Source organism: Bidens hawaiensis, unplaced genomic scaffold, assembly GCF_021521415.1.
Source record: "Bidens hawaiensis isolate Kalapana, Puna unplaced genomic scaffold, B.hawaiensis_p1.1 tig00010251_1, whole genome shotgun sequence".
In the NCBI taxonomy this organism is placed as follows: Eukaryota; Viridiplantae; Streptophyta; class Magnoliopsida; order Asterales; family Asteraceae; genus Bidens; species Bidens hawaiensis.
The window spans coordinates 548,123-565,949 of record NW_027491776.1 but is presented as its reverse complement, the minus strand read 5'-3'; the positions used below and the strand labels follow the sequence as shown (position 1 = coordinate 565,949).

Genomic DNA, 17,827 nt, shown 5'->3' with positions numbered 1-17,827 from the left:
GCTGACTCATACTTGGTCAGCTGAACGTGAGTAAACGAGCTAGAAAATGACTCGACTCAAAAAAATTTGGATGACTTGATTTCGTTTGAAGTTGGGAGGCTCACAAGCAATTGGATATCTTGTGACAAATTCCCAAAAAAGTCAATTTTATATGAACGCATTCAATTTTAATTTTCCAATTATGCTTGACCTCTCATATTTTATATGAACGCATTCAATGTTAGTTTAATTTCTTGAAACTTTTTTTTTTCTTTTTATAACATTAGATGTTAATTTCACACACTAACACAAATTTTGTGACATGTGTGCATGGTTTGATTTGGGTCGGTTTTAAGCTAAAACCAAGTAAAAAACAGAAACTTCAGTTTTTGGATTTTTGAAACCGTTCGGTGATTCAATTTTCGTTTTGATTTCGGTTCGTTTTGCCGAAAATAATGAAATTATATATAAGTAATTTTATTATATACTAACTAATTGATTATTATACATAATACCGTAAACGAACTAAACGTTCAGCGAATAGTTCGTGAACCGTTCTACAAGAAGTTTGTTTATGCTCGTTCGTTTATTAAATGAACAAACATGAACAGAGACCTCGTTCATTCAGTTGTGTTCGTGAACGCTCGGTAATGAGTTCATGAACGTTTGTTCATTTTCGTTTGTATATGTTGTTCATGAAAGTTTGTTGTACATTTATTTATTTTATATAAAACATATTACACTTTTCAATTTATTACCCCTAATATAAAATAGAAAACCATATTCTTATATGTTGCTTTGTTCTCATTTCCTTTTTCATCATTCAAATTAACGAATACATCGATCTCAATCTCTAGGCTTCCCTCAATTATTTCCGTGCTCATGAATCGTTCGTGAACACATTCATTTTCTTAATAAACGAACACAAACATAAAATCACGCTCAATAAAACCATTCATGAACACATTATTTCCTTAAGAAACAAACATGAACAAAGACTTGTTTGTGTTCATCCACTTCGTTTGCGCCCCTAAATTTATAATTTGGGTAATTAGGTAAACATATTCAAGTTACATGTTTTTAAAATTCTTATAAATTATATATCAACATATAAACCTACAAATTCGGTTAGGTTCAGTTCGGTTTTTTATTTTTATTACTTACAAGGGTTTGAATCAAATACAAATGAAATTAACGTACTAATTGTGATGATTAAATAGAGTAGTTATAACTCAAATTACTCTACTTGATTCTCACAATTAACACATTAACTTTCCCCTTACATACAAAACCAAAATCGAACCTTAATGTCACAGAGTTACCTCCCAGACTCCGTGTGGTGCCCGAAGGCCAGCCAATCGGCCCGCTCATGATCAGAGTCTGCTGGTTTCGTCCTGCCTTGGACTCATCAGGCGAGTGGCAACAGCTCGCAACCAGCGATGTGTTCGTCGTGGAAGCACGACTAGGCATGTACGCCTTCCTTCCCGATGAGGCTGTGCCCAATGAAGTCCGGGACGAGCCAACAAACCCAAGCGTTTCAACACAAATCAAGCATCTCGATCTTCAAATATTTGGTTCGTGACAGTAAGCTTGGTTTTATAAAAACATAATTATACTATATATAAAGGCAAACTAAGTTTATTTTGTTTTTAAATATTTTAACATCTTTTTTGGTATTTCAATATTTGAAACTACTTAAATTATGAAAATTCATGCTGGTGTGGTTGTGATGTTCTAAACTAAAGGTCCCGAGTTCGAGACTTCTTAATGGCGTTTTTTTGTTTTTTTTTTCTTTCTGTTTTAGTATTTGTTCATTTAAAAGTAATAAAAGTAACAAAAAGGTAAGCTTATGTGGTGGTGGTGGTGTGTTGTTGCAACTTGCAAGTCCCAAGTTCAAGTTTTCTTGTTTTTTTTTGGGTTTTTAAATAGAAATAGATTTTTGTATTTATAGATTTCATACTAAATCAATCAATGAAAAAGCAAGGTATGTGGTGTTTCTTTTTTAATTTGTTTTAAATACGTTAGTTTGAGGAATAATTTTTTTGGTTTAGTTTTGATACCGTAAATAACGTAGCCGATACCAACTGAATTCGCGCCAACTTACTAAGAACAACGCTCAGGTGCCCTGCGTGAAACCAACAGTTTTTTTTCAATTGGATTTTTTGATTTCTTACACACCGTTTAGTGACCTAAAAATCTCGTTAAGATCTGTTATAACACATTAACCGAATATCAGTTACGTCTGCAACAAAGAAAAGAAAAGCATATTTTCAAACTACCTCAGAAACCCTAGTAATGGCGGACGCAACGAAGATGAAGCTAATACAGAACCTGATATGGTACGCTGCTAGCGCCGCCGTCAGTTTCTGGGTACTCCTCGCCGGCGTCCGTCATCTCGAGAACAATCGCGAAGAAAATAAACGAGCAATCGAACAACGGAAACAGCTTTTTAAACGATTAGGTCGTAATCCAGTTCACACCACTCCTTATGAGGCAAGTGAATCAAATTGTTATTAAATTATTATTCGGCTGTAACCGAACCGAACCGAACCGAACGTTCGATAATGTGTTCATTTATGTTCGTTAGTTTGCTTGTGTTATATGTTTATAATATTTTATTTGTAATAGCCTTAGCCTACCTAGCGTTTAAGTTTTATAATTTTATTATTGTTAACCGAACCGAACCGAACGTTCGATAATGTGTTCATTTATGTTCGTTAGTTTGCTTGTGTTATATGTTTATAATATTTTATTTGTAATAGCCTTAGCCTACCTAGCGTTTAAGTTTTATAATTTTATTATTGTTTATGTTCAGTCAGTTCATTTCGATAACGGTTTGTTTTATATAGTGATTCTTTAACCTATAACAACTCTAACATGTGCTTCGTTGACATTATCAGACTAAAACTGTCGATTGGGGATCATTATGTGATGCAGGAATATCCGGTCCATTAAGTCGGCCCGGCCCGGCCCGGCCCGGCCCAAATGTTTATTTTTATTTATAAATAAAGTTGTTAGGTCTTTAGTTTCATTAGTTTTTGATTAAGTTTTATATTAAAGAACTTTGTTATTGGAACCTATGGTTCAGTTAACGGTCTTTGATTAACTAAAGTGTCATGAGCCATTTGAATGCTTCCGTTTCCGCATCATTTGGTATCAGAGCTTTTGGTTCTCAAATGGCTCGACATGAAGATGAATACTTTCTTGCTCGTAGAATCGCCGACAGAGGCAACGAAAGGAGGGTTTTCTATTCATGTGCTCGTGGAGAAGATCGACGCCCTATTTGCAGATTCGCCGACCGAGGCAGCGGTGGAGTCTGTTCCAACCCACCCACGTGATCTTAAGATCAAACGACTCCGACAACGAGTCCGCGATCTGGAAGAGATCGAATGACTCCGAAAGCGAGTCCGTGATCTCGAGTTACAATGGGAGATGCGCAAGGCGGAAACCGAGTCGAGCACCGCCGTCTGGAACGAAGGTGGCGACGGAGAGCAGCAGCCTTTTGGCCGTCATCCACCCAGGTTCTACGAACCGATAGATCATTATTACTCGGAAGACGAACCGATAGATCATTATTACTCGGAAGACGAACCGATAGATCATTATTACTCGGAAGATGAACCGATAGATCATCATTACTCGGAAGACGAACCGATAGATCATCATTACTCGGAAGACGAACCGATAGATCATCATTACTCGGAAGACGAACTGATAGATCATTATTACTCGGAAGACGAACCGAGTGTTGATGAAGATGGAGTTGATTTCCATGAAAACAAGTGTTTTGAGGAGGAGGAGTATCGTTCTGATTTTATTTATGAATCGACACCTGTGTTTGACAACTACAAGGACGAGGAAGATGTGAGTGTATTTTTGTCCATGTCTGATTATACCAAGACCGCTGCGACAATTCGGGGTAGTTCTCCGGTGGCTCTTGCTGAAGATTTGGATTATGCTAATCGGAAAATCAAAGGAATTGAAGAACGGGTTTGCATACAATTTGACAGGGAGGCTGTTGGTGGTCATGCAGTACGAAACGACGGCTCATTTATTGCATGCGGGACTCAAACAGAATCCATGGTAACCCCTTCCTTCATGCCAGAAGTTATGGTAGGATCGGATGTTGACGCAACAATGGCGAATTTTCAGTTGGGTATAAATTTTAATGATGATACTTTTTCGTTATTGGATGAGCAATCTAGTGATTTACAATATGCGTATGGAGGAAAAACGTGGAATAAAAAGTTATTTTACAAGTTGCTACACGTAAAAAAAGGACCCGGTATTTTCGATGTTCTCAAGACTCGAGGACGAGTCTTTTTTGAAGACGGGGAGAAGGAGGTGGAGAGACCCGACAACCCAAAAGACCTAGGTGGTGGTACGAGTTTAAAGCCAGGTGAGATGACCCGTAAAGTTGAACGGATTGGGCAGATCATGGTGCTAACAAATAAAGAGCGGGTTGATGTTCCTTTTGACCCAGGCAGCTTCGGTCCAAAAACAAAACTCGAGGACGAGTTTTTTCGAAGATGGAGAGTATGATGCAGGAGCATCTGGTCCATTAAGTCGGCCCGGCCCGGCCCAAATGTTTATTTTTATTTATAAATAAAGTTGTTAGGTCTTTAGTTTCATTAGTTTCATTAGTTTTTGATTAAGTTTTGATTAAGTCTCACCGAAAGCAGCCTCTCTATCCTTATAGGGTAGAGGTAAGGCTGTCTACATCTTACCCTCCTCAGACCCTACCATAGCTTTGCTATTGGTGGGATATACTGAGTACGATGATGATGATTAAAGAACTTTGTTTTTGGAACCTATGGTTCAGTTAATGGTCTTTGATTAACTAAAGTGTCATGAGCCATTTGAATGCTTCTGTTTCCGCATCATTATGTTTATGGTTAGGCCATGTGTAGTGGGCGAATTGTTTGGGCGAAATTGGGGCGCAAACACCGCCCCTGGGGGATTTTTGGGGCGAAATGTGGGGGGGGGTTAACATTATTATATATAGGTGTGTGTGAGATATGTATATATATGTATGAGGCTACAACACCATTACACCCCAAAAACAAAAACCCACTATCATGGGCGAAGCTTAGTGAGGGCGGGGGGTGACCCCGGCCCCCGGGTTTTTTTGCGTAATAGTGTAAATTTACCAGTTTTCGTCTGAAATTTTTTATACGTAGTGTAACTTTAGCCGTTTTCGGCCGAAAATTTGAGCCTGGCCCCCTCCGTTTTTGAAAATTTATATACATTTTGAGCCCCCCCCCCCCCTCCGGTGTCTTAGTCCAAGCTTCGCCACTGCCCACCATTTGATGGCTGGGCGCCACATGGCGCAAAACTCCCCATTTTGTAGCCCCTCCACTACACACAGTCTTATTATCAGTGTTTTAAAATTAGCTAGTTAGGCAGTGGAGTGGAGACTAGCGATTAATTGGATCGGACTTTAATGTAGTTTTCAGTTTTATATACACACACACATTTTTATATGTAGTTTTCAGTTTTATATATACACACACATTTTTATATGTAGTTTTCAGTTTATACATACACAAACACATTTTGGCCGGAATCTTGACGGAAACCGCTGATTTTTGCTGCAACCTCGCCAGAAACCGCTGATTTTGGCCGAAATCTCATCGAAAAAAGCCGTTTAAGTCCAATTAATCTTGATTAGTTGATTTGACCATTGACCGAATAATTGGCCGATTAGGCCAAAATTATTTAGTGAAGTGGGGACTAGCGAGTAGCGATTAATCAGCTCTTAGTTGGGATTTTTGCAACACTGGTTATTATTAATTTATTATCTCAAGTGCCTAACTTTATATTTGATTAAGGTAATTATGTCTAATGTTTTGGATTAAAAATTTTGCTTTTTTTTACCCCTCAAACAGTACATGTTAGTTTGCGTTAGTGAACAAGTTCAATTCCTTAACGAACAAACACGAACAGATTTTCGTTCGGTTACCGTTCGTGAACAAGTTTAATGCTAAACGAACGATCATGAACAGGGATTTGGTCGGTATGGTTCGGTTCATTTACAGCTCTATTAAATTACGTTAATTTTAAAGCTGAAATTGATTTGTTTAACACAGGATATGATAGCTTGTGATGTTGTGAATCCAGACCACATAGATGTGGAGCTTGAATCAATTGGAGGGTTGGACAATATTAAGCAGGCATTGTATGAATTGGTGATACTTCCGTTACGTAGACCGGAGTTATTCGCTAACGGGAGGCTTCTTGGTCCACAAAAGGGGGTTTTGCTTTACGGGCCGCCTGGAACCGGGAAGACGATGCTGGCTAAAGCCATCGCAAAGGAGTCTGGAGCTGTGTTTATTAATGTTCGGGTTTCGAATTTGATGAGCAAGTGGTTTGGTGATGCTCAGAAACTTGGTAAGTTTATTGATTTTCGGGTTTGTAATTTGATGATCATTTGTGTTTATTGACTTGTGATTAATTGTTTCAGTATCAGCTGTTTTTAGCCTGGCTAATAAGCTACAGCCTGCAATTATATTCATTGACGAGGTTGATAGTTTCCTTGGGCAACGTCGTTCTTCAGATAATGAAGTTTTAACCAACATGAAAACCGAGTTCATGACGTTATGGGACGGATTCACTACAGATCGTGAGTATTCTCGTGATCTCATATTGGTTATGTAGTTCATGTGACATGATTTGTTTATTTTGCGTAGAGAATGCGCGAGTTATGGTGCTTGCAGCAACTAATAGGCCATCGGATCTTGATGAGGCGATACTTAGACGGCTTCCTAATGCTTTTGAAATTGGAAAACCGGGAAAGAGTGATAGAGCAAAGATATTGAAAGTGACATTAAAAGGAGAAAGAATTGATGAAAATATTGATTTTGATCATATTGCTAGTTTATGTGGTGGTTTTCACTGGTTCTGATATATTTGAGGTTTGCAAGCAAGCTGCCCGTTTTCCATTAACAGAGTTTTTACAAGATGAGAGAGATGGAAAACAAACTTCCGTGAGTACATAATGTCTGCAAACTATTAAAACGTTTCCTTTTTTTAATAAATTTAACTATAATTTATTTTATTATCTTTTTCAGGCACCGAGGCCGTTGTCCCAGGTGGACATAGAAAAAGCTGTTGCTGCAGCAAGAAAAGCAAAGATTCCAACATATGAAGCAGGCGGGTCAACCTATTGGTCACCACGTGTTGACCCTGATGATAATCTGGTAGACCATCTTTTCTTATATGTGTAAAATTTGTTGAATATTTTTGTTTATAGTCACATGATGTATGTATGATATACAATGTTTTTCAGGATTTTTGAAAGCAAAGAAGGCTAACATCTTTGTGTGAAGTTAGAGGTGGTTCTGGACATTAAACGTGGTACTCTTATGTTCATTTCCACAACTTATAATCATTCTTTTGAAACAGTTGTTGTATAGATTTCCTCACTGATCTAGAAAAGTAATAGGGTTTCTGTATAAGTGTAAATGTTTCTTACATTCTAATTCTTTGGACTTAATATCCTGACTTGATAAGCACAACCATTGTGTAGAAACTGCTGCATCAAAAAGTTTCCATTTTATGTTTTTTTTCCAGTGATTTTTATGTATAAATAGACGGTTGATGAAGTTTCAAAGTATCAAAATACCTTTGAGTTTTGACGATGGCAAAGGCTGCACAGGTAATTATGATGATTAGTTTGGTGTGAAATGGAACATTTGCAGCAGATATGGGAGCGGGTAGAGCTGTTCAGAGTTTGGATCGTCCGGCTTTGATGAAAGTGTTTGGACTGAACCGCCAGCCACGGTTTCGACAAGTGACAAACCAAAGCGGCCATATTGGTGGAGTCAGCCGAAACCATCAGAATTGAACTGTAAACCAAAATGTATCCAAATCTGTTGACTTGTTTCGGTTTGATTTGATTGTTCAGTCTGTTTTAACATTTTATGAACTATACTAGCCTCCTAGGAGTGGGTGTGATTGCCATGTTATGTGGATAAACGTCTTGGAATTCTATGGTCTTAACTAATTGGAATTCATGGTGAAATTTGGCCTGTAAACCCACACTAACGGGGCTTGTTCATATAACTCTATTGAACAAACAAATATGTACAAGCGCTTAAATGAACAACCTTTCTTACTCGTGTCTGCTTGTTAAGAAAATAATCGTGTTCATTTATTCTTGTTCATTAACATTCTAGACAAGTTCTCAAATATAAACCAACACGAGTTGAAAGTAAAAAGTGAATATCCAAATTAAAGTCTAAAATGCTATCATCATTACGTTAACCATTTTAAAATAAACAGGTATATCTAAACAAAGGGTCTTCAAATATGAAAACCGATTTAGATTTAATATTAAAAACAAAAAAAAATTGAATAAATATTTAAACAAACCTAAATCAAACGGGTCAGATCTGGACCCGATCCAAACCCGTTTAGTGGTATTCTTAGGACCCAGGACTCGACCCCCTCACAAATACGCGGGTCTGACCGGTTCAGGTCTTGTAGGTCTCCTGAGTTTTACTAGTTTATGTAAACATAATACTCATTATCCGTGAGACCTAACCCGGACCCGTTTAGTGATATTCTTAGGATACGAGAACCGAACCTATTATAAATGACTTTCAGTTTTCTTTCATGTCGACCTATTTGAAATAGCCGAGACATGTTCACGGTGGCTACAAAACTACTCGCACCCACAAGACTTCTTATTCCTAATAAAACCTTCACTTTCTCTCTAATGGCCGCCGCCAATTCACCCTCTTACACTCCATTAAAAAGAGTTGGCACACACAATGGAAGCTTTCACTGTGACGAAGCACTCGGCTGCTTCATGCTTCGCCTCACCAACAAGTTCACCGGAGCTGAAATCGTTCGAACTAGAGACCCACAGGTTTTGTTACTGCCCACCAAGTGTTTGTGTTAATGCCCAACTGAAAGTTTTTGTTTTTTTGCAATAATATTAAGTTATTGATGGAAAATTGGGTATTGGGTTTCAGTTATTGGAGACTCTTGATGCTGTTCTTGATGTCGGTGGGGTGTATGACCCGAGTCGAGATCGGTATGATCACCATCAAAAGGGTTTTGCTGAGGTTTTTGGATATGGGTTTGTAACTAAGCTTAGCAGTGCTGGTCTTGTTTATAAGGTATACTTCACTTACTTGTTAATGCCCGGAAAATATCGGATATAGTTGGGATATCGGTAATTTTAATATCATGTAGAGTTTATATATATATATATAGCACTTTAACACTGGCAATTCAGTATACTCTCCTACTATTAACAAATTATTATTTTGCAACTTGTAAAAGACTAACAATTGTAGCAAGTAGGAAATGATTAAGACTCAAAACACTAACAGTAAACACTGAAAGCCGAATATTAAGACTTAAAACACTAATATCGGGAATATCGGTGATATATCAGTCAAATACCGGTCAATATTGCCGATATTATCTGTACCGATATTTTAACCAATATTCACATGAGGACCGATAACCGAGATACTATTGAGATACCACCGAGATTGACTGCATAGCATACTTGTTTAAAGTTTTAAAATTTAGCATAATTGATAATCCAGATAGACTAAAATAGAATCGGTTGCAACTTAATAAGTGGTTTTCATCTATGTAGAATTGAGTTTCAGCATTTTTCGTGGTTTAAGCAAATTAATAAGCGGTTTTTTGTTTTGTAGCATTTTGGTACAGAGATAATTGCAAAAGAGCTTCAGGTTGATGAAGGCCACCCGGACGTGCATAGGTTGTATTTAGCCATATACAAAAACTTCATGGAGGTGATGATTATATATATATATATATATATATATTTTAAGTGATTATACATGCTGTAAGCGTTTAACTTATGCAGTAGTGTAAGTCTTGAAACAATGATAGACAATGCTGATTTATCAGTCTTTGTTTTCTTGTAAAATAGGCGATTGATGCAATCGACAATGGGATCAATCAATACGACACGGATCAACCTCCAAAATATGTGAACAATACACATTTGTCATCAAGAGTCGGAAGATATAATTTGGATTGGATTGATCCTGATCAATCTTCCGAGAAGGAAAATGAAGCGTTCCAACGGGCCATGACTCTTGCTGGCACCGAGTTTCTAGATGTACGTTTAAAGCTTTATTTTAAAAAAAATATTATATATAGATAAATACAGTTTTTGTACTTGCTCATGTTTGATTTGTGAACACAGAACGTTCGGTTTCATGTAAAATCATGGCTCCCGGCACGTTCAATTGTCATGGAATGTCTTGCAGCAAGAACTAATATTGACCCTAGTGGAGAAATCATGGTTTTGGATAGATTTTGTCCTGTAAGTTTTATGACTTTTATCAATATGATAACTTTATCAGTTTTGTTGCTTGCTAATATGATTATTATTTTCATGGTAACAGTGGAAGCTTCACTTATATGAGCTTGAACAGGAGTTAAAAGTAGAACCATCTATCAAATATGTTCTTTATCAGGTATCCATTCATATATGTGATGCTTTTTTCTTTAATTGTGATTTGAATTTTACGTATGAAACATTGGGTAAAGTTAAAATACATAGGGAGACAAAAATGAGAAATGTGAGCAGGATTTGTGACTACATAAAAAACCCCTTAAAAATAAATTTAAAAAAAATAATAAAAAATCATGACTTAAGATATAAATAAAAAACGAAAAAAATTAAAAAAATAAAATGTTTCCGCCATCATTCCCGATCATAAAAAAATACAATTTTTTTTAAAAAAAAATTGACAAAAGGACACAATGCCGAGATCAAAGACACAATGATGAAAATGAACAAAAGACACAATTATAACTGAAAAAAGACACAATAGATCGCAAAATATAGCACAATGTCAAACAAAATATAACACAATATAAAGGAAAAAAAGACACAATGTCACAATCAATGACGAAAATAAACACAAAACAAAATGATAAACAGAAGGACGACTTTTTTCACTTACCATTTTTTGTGAGAACGAGAAAGACGGTGGAAACATTTTTGTATTTTTAGTTTTTTTATTAAATTTTGAGTTATGGTTTTTTTATTTAAAAAAAAATTTGAGGGTTTTTTTTGTGTGGCTATAAATCATTCTCATCCTTCTCATTTTTGTTTCCCATTGTAGAATAACTTGACCCATGAAACATTTTTTAAATTTATTATTTTTATATATGGACAGGATGAAAGGAGCAAAGGCTGGCGGGTGCAGGCAGTAGCAAAGTCTCCTGATAGTTTTGAGAGTCGTAAGGCGCTTCCGTCTCAGTGGAGAGGGTTAAGAGATGATGAGTTGTCTAAGGAAACTGGGATCCCGGGGTGTGTTTTTGTGCATATGAGCGGGTTTATTGGTGGCAATAATACCTATGAGGGTGCACTTGCGATGGCTAGAGGTGGCTTAAAGCTCTAAGTAGGGTGAAGAAACTACACCATGTTTTTATATTCTAATTTATGCACCATGATAATCGGTCCGTTTTTTTTATTGGATTTTTTCTAGAAACGTTATTGTTTGTTTGGCAATCATCTTATCTTACATGTGTGATAGATTGTTGTGTACTATGATGCAACTAATGAAAAGAGTTGAGTTTTTTAACAAGTTGTATTGGTTTACTGCATTGGTAAGTAGTTTAACTAATGCCAAAAGGCCGAACTACAACACCGACATTTCTCTGTGCCATTGCCCTAAAATATACAATGTTAGTACTAGAATAACATCTGAAACTATACAGTGTCACTTGATTGTTTGATACAAATTAGTTTTTTTTAATGGTGTTATATGGCATCAGTAAGATTTAGTTTGATTTAGGGTTTTTACCTTTACAAGACAAAACACTTTATTTACCTAACGAACAAACGCAAACAAAAAGAAACACCGTTCATTTAATTATTTGTTATATCTTTTGTTTAGTTAAACTAAAACACAAATGTTCCCTGTTCGTGTTCGTTTGGTTCGCTTGTAAGCCTAGTTACGACCCCAATTGAAATGTTCTAGTTCCACCACTGAACACCTTTGAAGCTACCTTGCGTCTCTACGACCCCACAGCTGCTCGCACTCAATCAATCATCTATTTACCAGACTCTTGACACAGCATGGGCTAAAAAACCTTGGATGTTGGACATTTGGACCGCAGGGCAAGCAAGTACCCTGTTTGTCAGTTCTCACTAACAGGGGCAGATGGTTTTGTCCATACCGCGGTTAGTGTATCCAATTATTAAACTGATAGCGGATACCAAGTCGCTACGAAAAAGTGTACATTTTGGGAACACATTTAATTTAAAACCACAACAATAGTACACTTCAGGCATAATCTAGATTAAATAAAACTCTAAACATACAAAAACGTTATCATCCGGTTGTCATCTCCACATCAGCATTCCTCGGGTTGGAGTCGCCTGTTCCTGCAGCAGCATAATTTGTCGCCTCTGAAGATCTAACATCAGTAAACGGGCCTGACATAGGCTGCGATTCACCTCTCGAAAACGGGCTTCTTGACTGACCACCCTCCACTTCCATAGCAGATGCCCTAGGTGGAGACTGGGGTTGCACCTCAACCTCAGGGTAAGCCGCCTTGAACCTCGCCCTCAAACCCTCATCCACTAACCGAGCCCCGCTTAACTGATTACCAAGTGACATCCACCTAATCACATCCATTATCAATCAATCATCAAACTAATTTTATAAACAAAACATTAAGCAATCAACATTTAGAATCTTACCCTGCGTGCGTGTTATGCATCCGAGCAAATAATTCAAGTTTTCTTGTCCTCGGACTGATTCTCTCCAACAAAGGGTACATCTGAATCGCATATAAAGAAAAACAAAATTTATAAAAAAACATTTATTAATAATATGGTAACAAATTAAAGAGGGTGATTAAATTTAACCTCGTCTGGTTTCCGACTGGTTTCTCGAACCTCAGCAACAATGACATCAGTATCGATATTCCTGTTAACGATCGGATCTCCTTTAATACCAACAAGACAATGTTCCTTACTATGATTCAACCAATGACCAGTGCGCCCCGTTCTTATTATCCTCTGAAGTTGATTGGTTTTCACCCATATAATCTCCTCAACACGCTGATATCCCCATAGTTCCAAACTGCAAATCGGCAATTGATAAATTTATCGATGCAAATTATCAAGACAACGGTAAATATATATATATATATAAAACAATACACGCATACCATTCGCGTCCAAGTTCCATTGCTCTTCCAGTGACCCAAAGAAAAATAAGACCGTCGGTTTGCAAAGCTTGAATATTAAGGTTTCTCATTTCATCATCAGCCATGGTACCATAAGGCAGTTCCATATGAATATCCCATGGCGGGTCCGCCATTATAACTCCATATTGTCCTAGTATATCCATTCTAAAGTTTCTAATGTCACAATTAATCCATTGCGATTCACCAAGCTCCACCTCCGAACAATATTCAGCTCGTTGAGACTTTAATGGCTTTGACGGTCCCGCCAACATATTTGGAACATCGGGCGTTGAATCCAGTTCATAATGCACATACTTGCAAGTCTAACATACATATAAAATTTTAATAATATTCGATTAATTTAAAGTTTTTCAAGATTAGTAAAGTAATGATTTTTACCTTCATGTGGCGACACGTGTCAAGAAAAGAACAGTCACCGAGATTCATATCAGTGTGTGCAGCAATTATGCGCCGGAAATGAACCTGAAACCAATATTATAAACATTAATTTCCTGAAAAAAAATATATTTTAAGATGAATCTAACTTATAAATTATAACAACCTTTTCACAGGAAATGAAAGAACCGGATTGGCGTCTACAATCTTCTTTAGTTAAAGCCGAACAATACTCCTTAACTTGAGAACCGCCTTTGCTTTTAAACTAAAATAATTATAACACATAGTCAAGACATTATTACACATCATTAAACATAAGATTAACGAAAAAAAGTGTTTAAAGCCACAACCTTTGCAGCCACTGCAGTTTCCCTTGCAGTCGGTCTATGAATAAGATCCAACAACTCTTCACCGGTTTTCGACTTCTGCAGCTCTTTAAACGACTTCTTATTAAGCAACGCTTCAAGATCCTTAAGATCATCTTCCTCCGTTCTAGGCGGCTTCGTGTTCAAACCACCACCACCGCCACCACCACCGCCACCGCCCATAGGCGAATACATCCCCATTGACGGCGGTCTATGCATCGGCGGCCTCCCAACCACCCCCATCATACCTCTCGGCCCCATCATCCCGCCACCAAACTGCCCACCATCCCCTTGCCCACCCCACGCACCCGGGCCAGTAACACCCGCAATCACCGACCTTTCCTGATTCACATTCCCGCCACTCGAATTATTCGAATTCGACTCGTTATGTTTACTTTCCGGCAACTCTTTAACCAATCTAGTCCTATCAATCCCCTTAACCAAAACCCTAACTTTCCCGTCTTTCCCGTTTAACTTAAACTCGTCTAAATGAACCCCGCCCGTGTCGTCCGCAATCGCCCTCAACGCCATCTCCACCGCCACAACCGACTCCCCACCCGCTCCCGCAACCTCCTTCAACGCCGCCTTCTCGGAAACCGTAACCGACTGAAACCCCTCACTCTCCAATCTCCCCACCAACTCCACCGAATCAATCTCCGTAAACGGAACTCTCTCCAACAAACAAACAGCCACCATAGACCTCACAATAACCAACGGCATAACACCACCATCATCACCACCACCATCATCATTATTATTATTATTATCGACAATTAACTCATTTACCTTATGACCCAGATCAAGTTTTGAGATTTTGAAAGTGGGTTCAATTGGAATTGATTGAATACGGCGTTTGGTGGTGGGGTTAGGTATGGGAAGTGGGTTTGGAAGAGGGGTGAATTGGCGGCCATTGAAGGATGAAACGACCTTTAGATGGAGGTTTAGAGATGATGAGATGTCTGGAACGATGTGTTGGAGTGATGAGATGATTTCGAGCTGTGAGTTGTGTACTGTTTCGATTCGAGATTCTATTTGTTGACGGATGTCTTTGATGTTTGCAGTCTCGTCGGTTGCTTCCGATTGAGCCTCCATTTTTTTGTTTAACTTTTGGTTCTTGAAGAAGAGGAATTGAGGGTTTATATTGTTTTATATTGTGTGAGCGGGGTGGATCTGTTATAAATAAAATTAATAGGCTTAAGATGGTAATAATAATTAATTACATTAGTGTTAACATAATTAATCAAGTTATTTGTATAATTTTTAATACAATAGATTAATAGATTAATAAAAGCGTTGGGTTTTTTTTGGGTGCGAAATAGATCGTAATCGGACACGATTACGTGAGAAAACTGGAGAAGCTTGAATTTGTAATTTTTTTATTAGTTTTTGGTTTTCCTGTTACGTTTCTCTTTGGTGTCTAATCGTGTTTCATTGTGGTGGTTGTAATGGTGACACAGGATAGCGACTTGCTGTTCTGGTTGTGTGTTTTAATGAAATAATTTTCTCTTGGTCGTTCAAAAAAAATAGTTATTTGTATTTAGAGGTGGTCAGATGAACCATTAACCGACTCAACCCGAAAATCAAACTGAAACCGAACTGGTTTGAAACCGATCATGTAGAAACCAGTTTGGAATATATTGAAATTTGAAACTGTAGGTTCGAAACCGATTTGCTTCACCAAATGTTCCAAACCGATTAACCGAACTAACACCGACCAAAACCGGGCAAAATTGGTCAAAACCCAAACCGCAATCGATCATAATCTAATCAAGAAATTGGCTTCAACTTGAACAGTGATCATATCATAAACCGTTTTTGACTTTTAATGACAAAACCAAACCGGTCTTGAGTATTAAACCGGTTTGAAACCGATTATACAGAAACCGGTTGGAATCAATTGAAACCATAGGATCGAACCGGTTTATAATTATCTGAGTTAATTGCCCGTTTGCCCCCTGTGGTTTGTCAAACTAGCACGTTTGCCCCCAGTGGTTCCGAAATAGCACCATTGCCCCCTGAGGTTGTTTTTTTAGTACCCGGGTGCCCCCAAACATGAACGTCCGTTAGTTTTCACCGTTTGGTGTCATATCTTCTAGGGTATTTTCGTCTTTTAACCCAGTGGTTCCGAAATAGCACCATTGCCCCCTGAGGTTGTTTTTTTAGTACCCGGGTGCCCCCAAACATGAACGTCCGTGAGTTTTCACCGTTTGGTGTCATATCTTCTAGGGTATTTTCGTCTTTTAACTGCATAAAGATGGAACGTCACAGTCAGTTTAATATCAAAACATGACATAGTGTTAACAACAAAATGCATAAGCAACATGTTTAATATCCACCCTTAATTCATACCAAAATGGTGGCAAACATAAGCCGCAATAGTTTTAGGTAGTTTTAGACAACAAGACATCTACTAATGTTTAATACAACCAAGTAGCATAACAAAACAAGTTTAAGTAATATAATCAAAGCAGTTTCAACTAGCAGGAGCAGCTCCATCATCACCTAGCAAAGCACCTAAAACAGAGTCATCACAATCCATATCAGTAGCAGTTTGACCAACACTTTCACCACCATCTCCAGCAGCAGCTTGACCAGCAGCTTGACCAACACTTTGACCTCCATCCCCAGCTACATTCTTATGTTTTCCGCAACCTCTTGAATTGTGCCCTTTATCACCACACATCTTACAAGTTACAGTGCCACCCTTCCTTGTCAATTTTCCAGCAACTTCCATATTATCTTCAAGCTCCACCTGGTCCTTTCTTCTATTCTTCCTAGGCCTGCCTATTTGTGCTCTATGAAATGGTGCAATCAATGTTGTTGGATCCTGACATTTTGGCCATAACTTAGGACCATTCAGTGGCCCAATCTTGTACTTGTAAACTTCTTTCCAAGTATCCATAAAATAACATGGATTGACCCATGTCTCTAGTGGACCAACTTCTTGTTTGTGAACAACCATATCCCAGTTGACAGCAACAACATGCTTACATGGAATTCCAGACAATTCCCATCTCCTGCAAGTGCAAACCATTTTCTCCACATCAACTGCATATTGACCTCTAGTCCCAGTTACCTGCCACCTTTTATCACCACACCACTTTACAATGCAACTTGGTGCATTTTTCTTATTTCTCTCTAAAATGATTGTAGCCTTTGGTGTTAGTGGACCATTCCATTTATCTTGTGCCTTCATCACAGTGATGATCCTTTTCATCAAGTATTCTCTTATAAATTCCAAGCATGATATTATAGGCTTCTCTCTCCCATCAACAGTTTTTGAATTCAAGACCTCACACATGTTGTTGAGTAGAACATCACTTTGTGCTCTTCCTGTTCAATTATAACCAAAACAAAAAAGTTACCTCATTGAAACCTCATATTGATTAAGAAACATTTGAACAACAATGTACCTGTGAAATGAGACCTACTCCAATGTTGTGGTGGAATACCAGCCAACCACTTATAAGCTTCAATATTAAATTTCTTCAACTCTTCCATTTGTTCAATAAAGTCAGGAACTATTTGACAATTGCATAAATTAAGACAGATCTAACCTTGAAAGTACAATAAAAGTATTAACTGCATAAATTGATTAAGTTACCTGTTGTTGCAGTTGCACATGCCCACAAGCAATCCTTGAATGCTTTGCCTCTCCACTTTAACTTCATATTCTGGTGTATATGCCTAAGGCAAAATCTGTGTTCAGCAGCTGGGAATACTTGTGCAAGAGCTGGAATCAAGCCCTATTTAGAAGGAACATAAAAGATGTTAATTAACAATTTATGAGACATAAGGTTAAAAATAAGACAGATCTAACCTTCTGTCTATCTGAGATGAAAGTGAAATTGCTGTTACTTTGTAAATCCAGATCATCTTGAAGGCAT

The 17,827-nt window shown here is 37.8% G+C and overlaps 2 protein-coding genes and 1 pseudogene across 3 annotated transcripts; 2 read left to right on the top strand and 1 right to left on the bottom strand.

Moving 5' to 3' along the window:
- Window positions 1-2,206: 2,206 nt before the first annotated feature.
- LOC143534613 (uncharacterized) lies at window positions 2,207-7,631 on the top strand (annotated as a pseudogene). The gene is made up of 5 exons (XR_013135574.1): window positions 2,207-2,472; window positions 6,069-6,369; window positions 6,443-6,601; window positions 6,669-6,965; window positions 7,050-7,631. The product of XR_013135574.1 is annotated as an uncharacterized LOC143534613 (transcript).
- Window positions 7,632-7,726: 95 nt separating this feature from the next.
- Window positions 7,727-11,488, top strand: LOC143534590 (uncharacterized). Its single transcript, XM_077029044.1, has 7 exons — window positions 7,727-8,851; window positions 8,958-9,104; window positions 9,657-9,755; window positions 9,896-10,087; window positions 10,175-10,294; window positions 10,377-10,448; window positions 11,157-11,488. The coding sequence occupies exons 1-7, from the start codon at window positions 8,624-8,626 to the stop codon at window positions 11,379-11,381; spliced, it is 1,083 nt and encodes a 360-aa protein (XP_076885159.1). The 5' UTR covers window positions 7,727-8,623; the 3' UTR covers window positions 11,382-11,488.
- Window positions 11,489-12,155: 667 nt separating this feature from the next.
- On the bottom strand, window positions 12,156-15,061 carry LOC143534612 (putative N(6)-adenosine-methyltransferase MT-A70-like). Its single transcript, XM_077029061.1, has 7 exons — window positions 13,926-15,061; window positions 13,742-13,840; window positions 13,579-13,662; window positions 13,162-13,502; window positions 12,857-13,073; window positions 12,689-12,768; window positions 12,156-12,609 (listed from the first exon to the last, which is right to left on the bottom strand). Exons 1-7 carry the CDS (start codon window positions 15,030-15,032, stop codon window positions 12,318-12,320), a joined length of 2,220 nt encoding a protein of 739 aa, XP_076885176.1. The 5' UTR covers window positions 15,033-15,061; the 3' UTR covers window positions 12,156-12,317.
- Window positions 15,062-17,827: the final 2,766 nt, after the last annotated feature.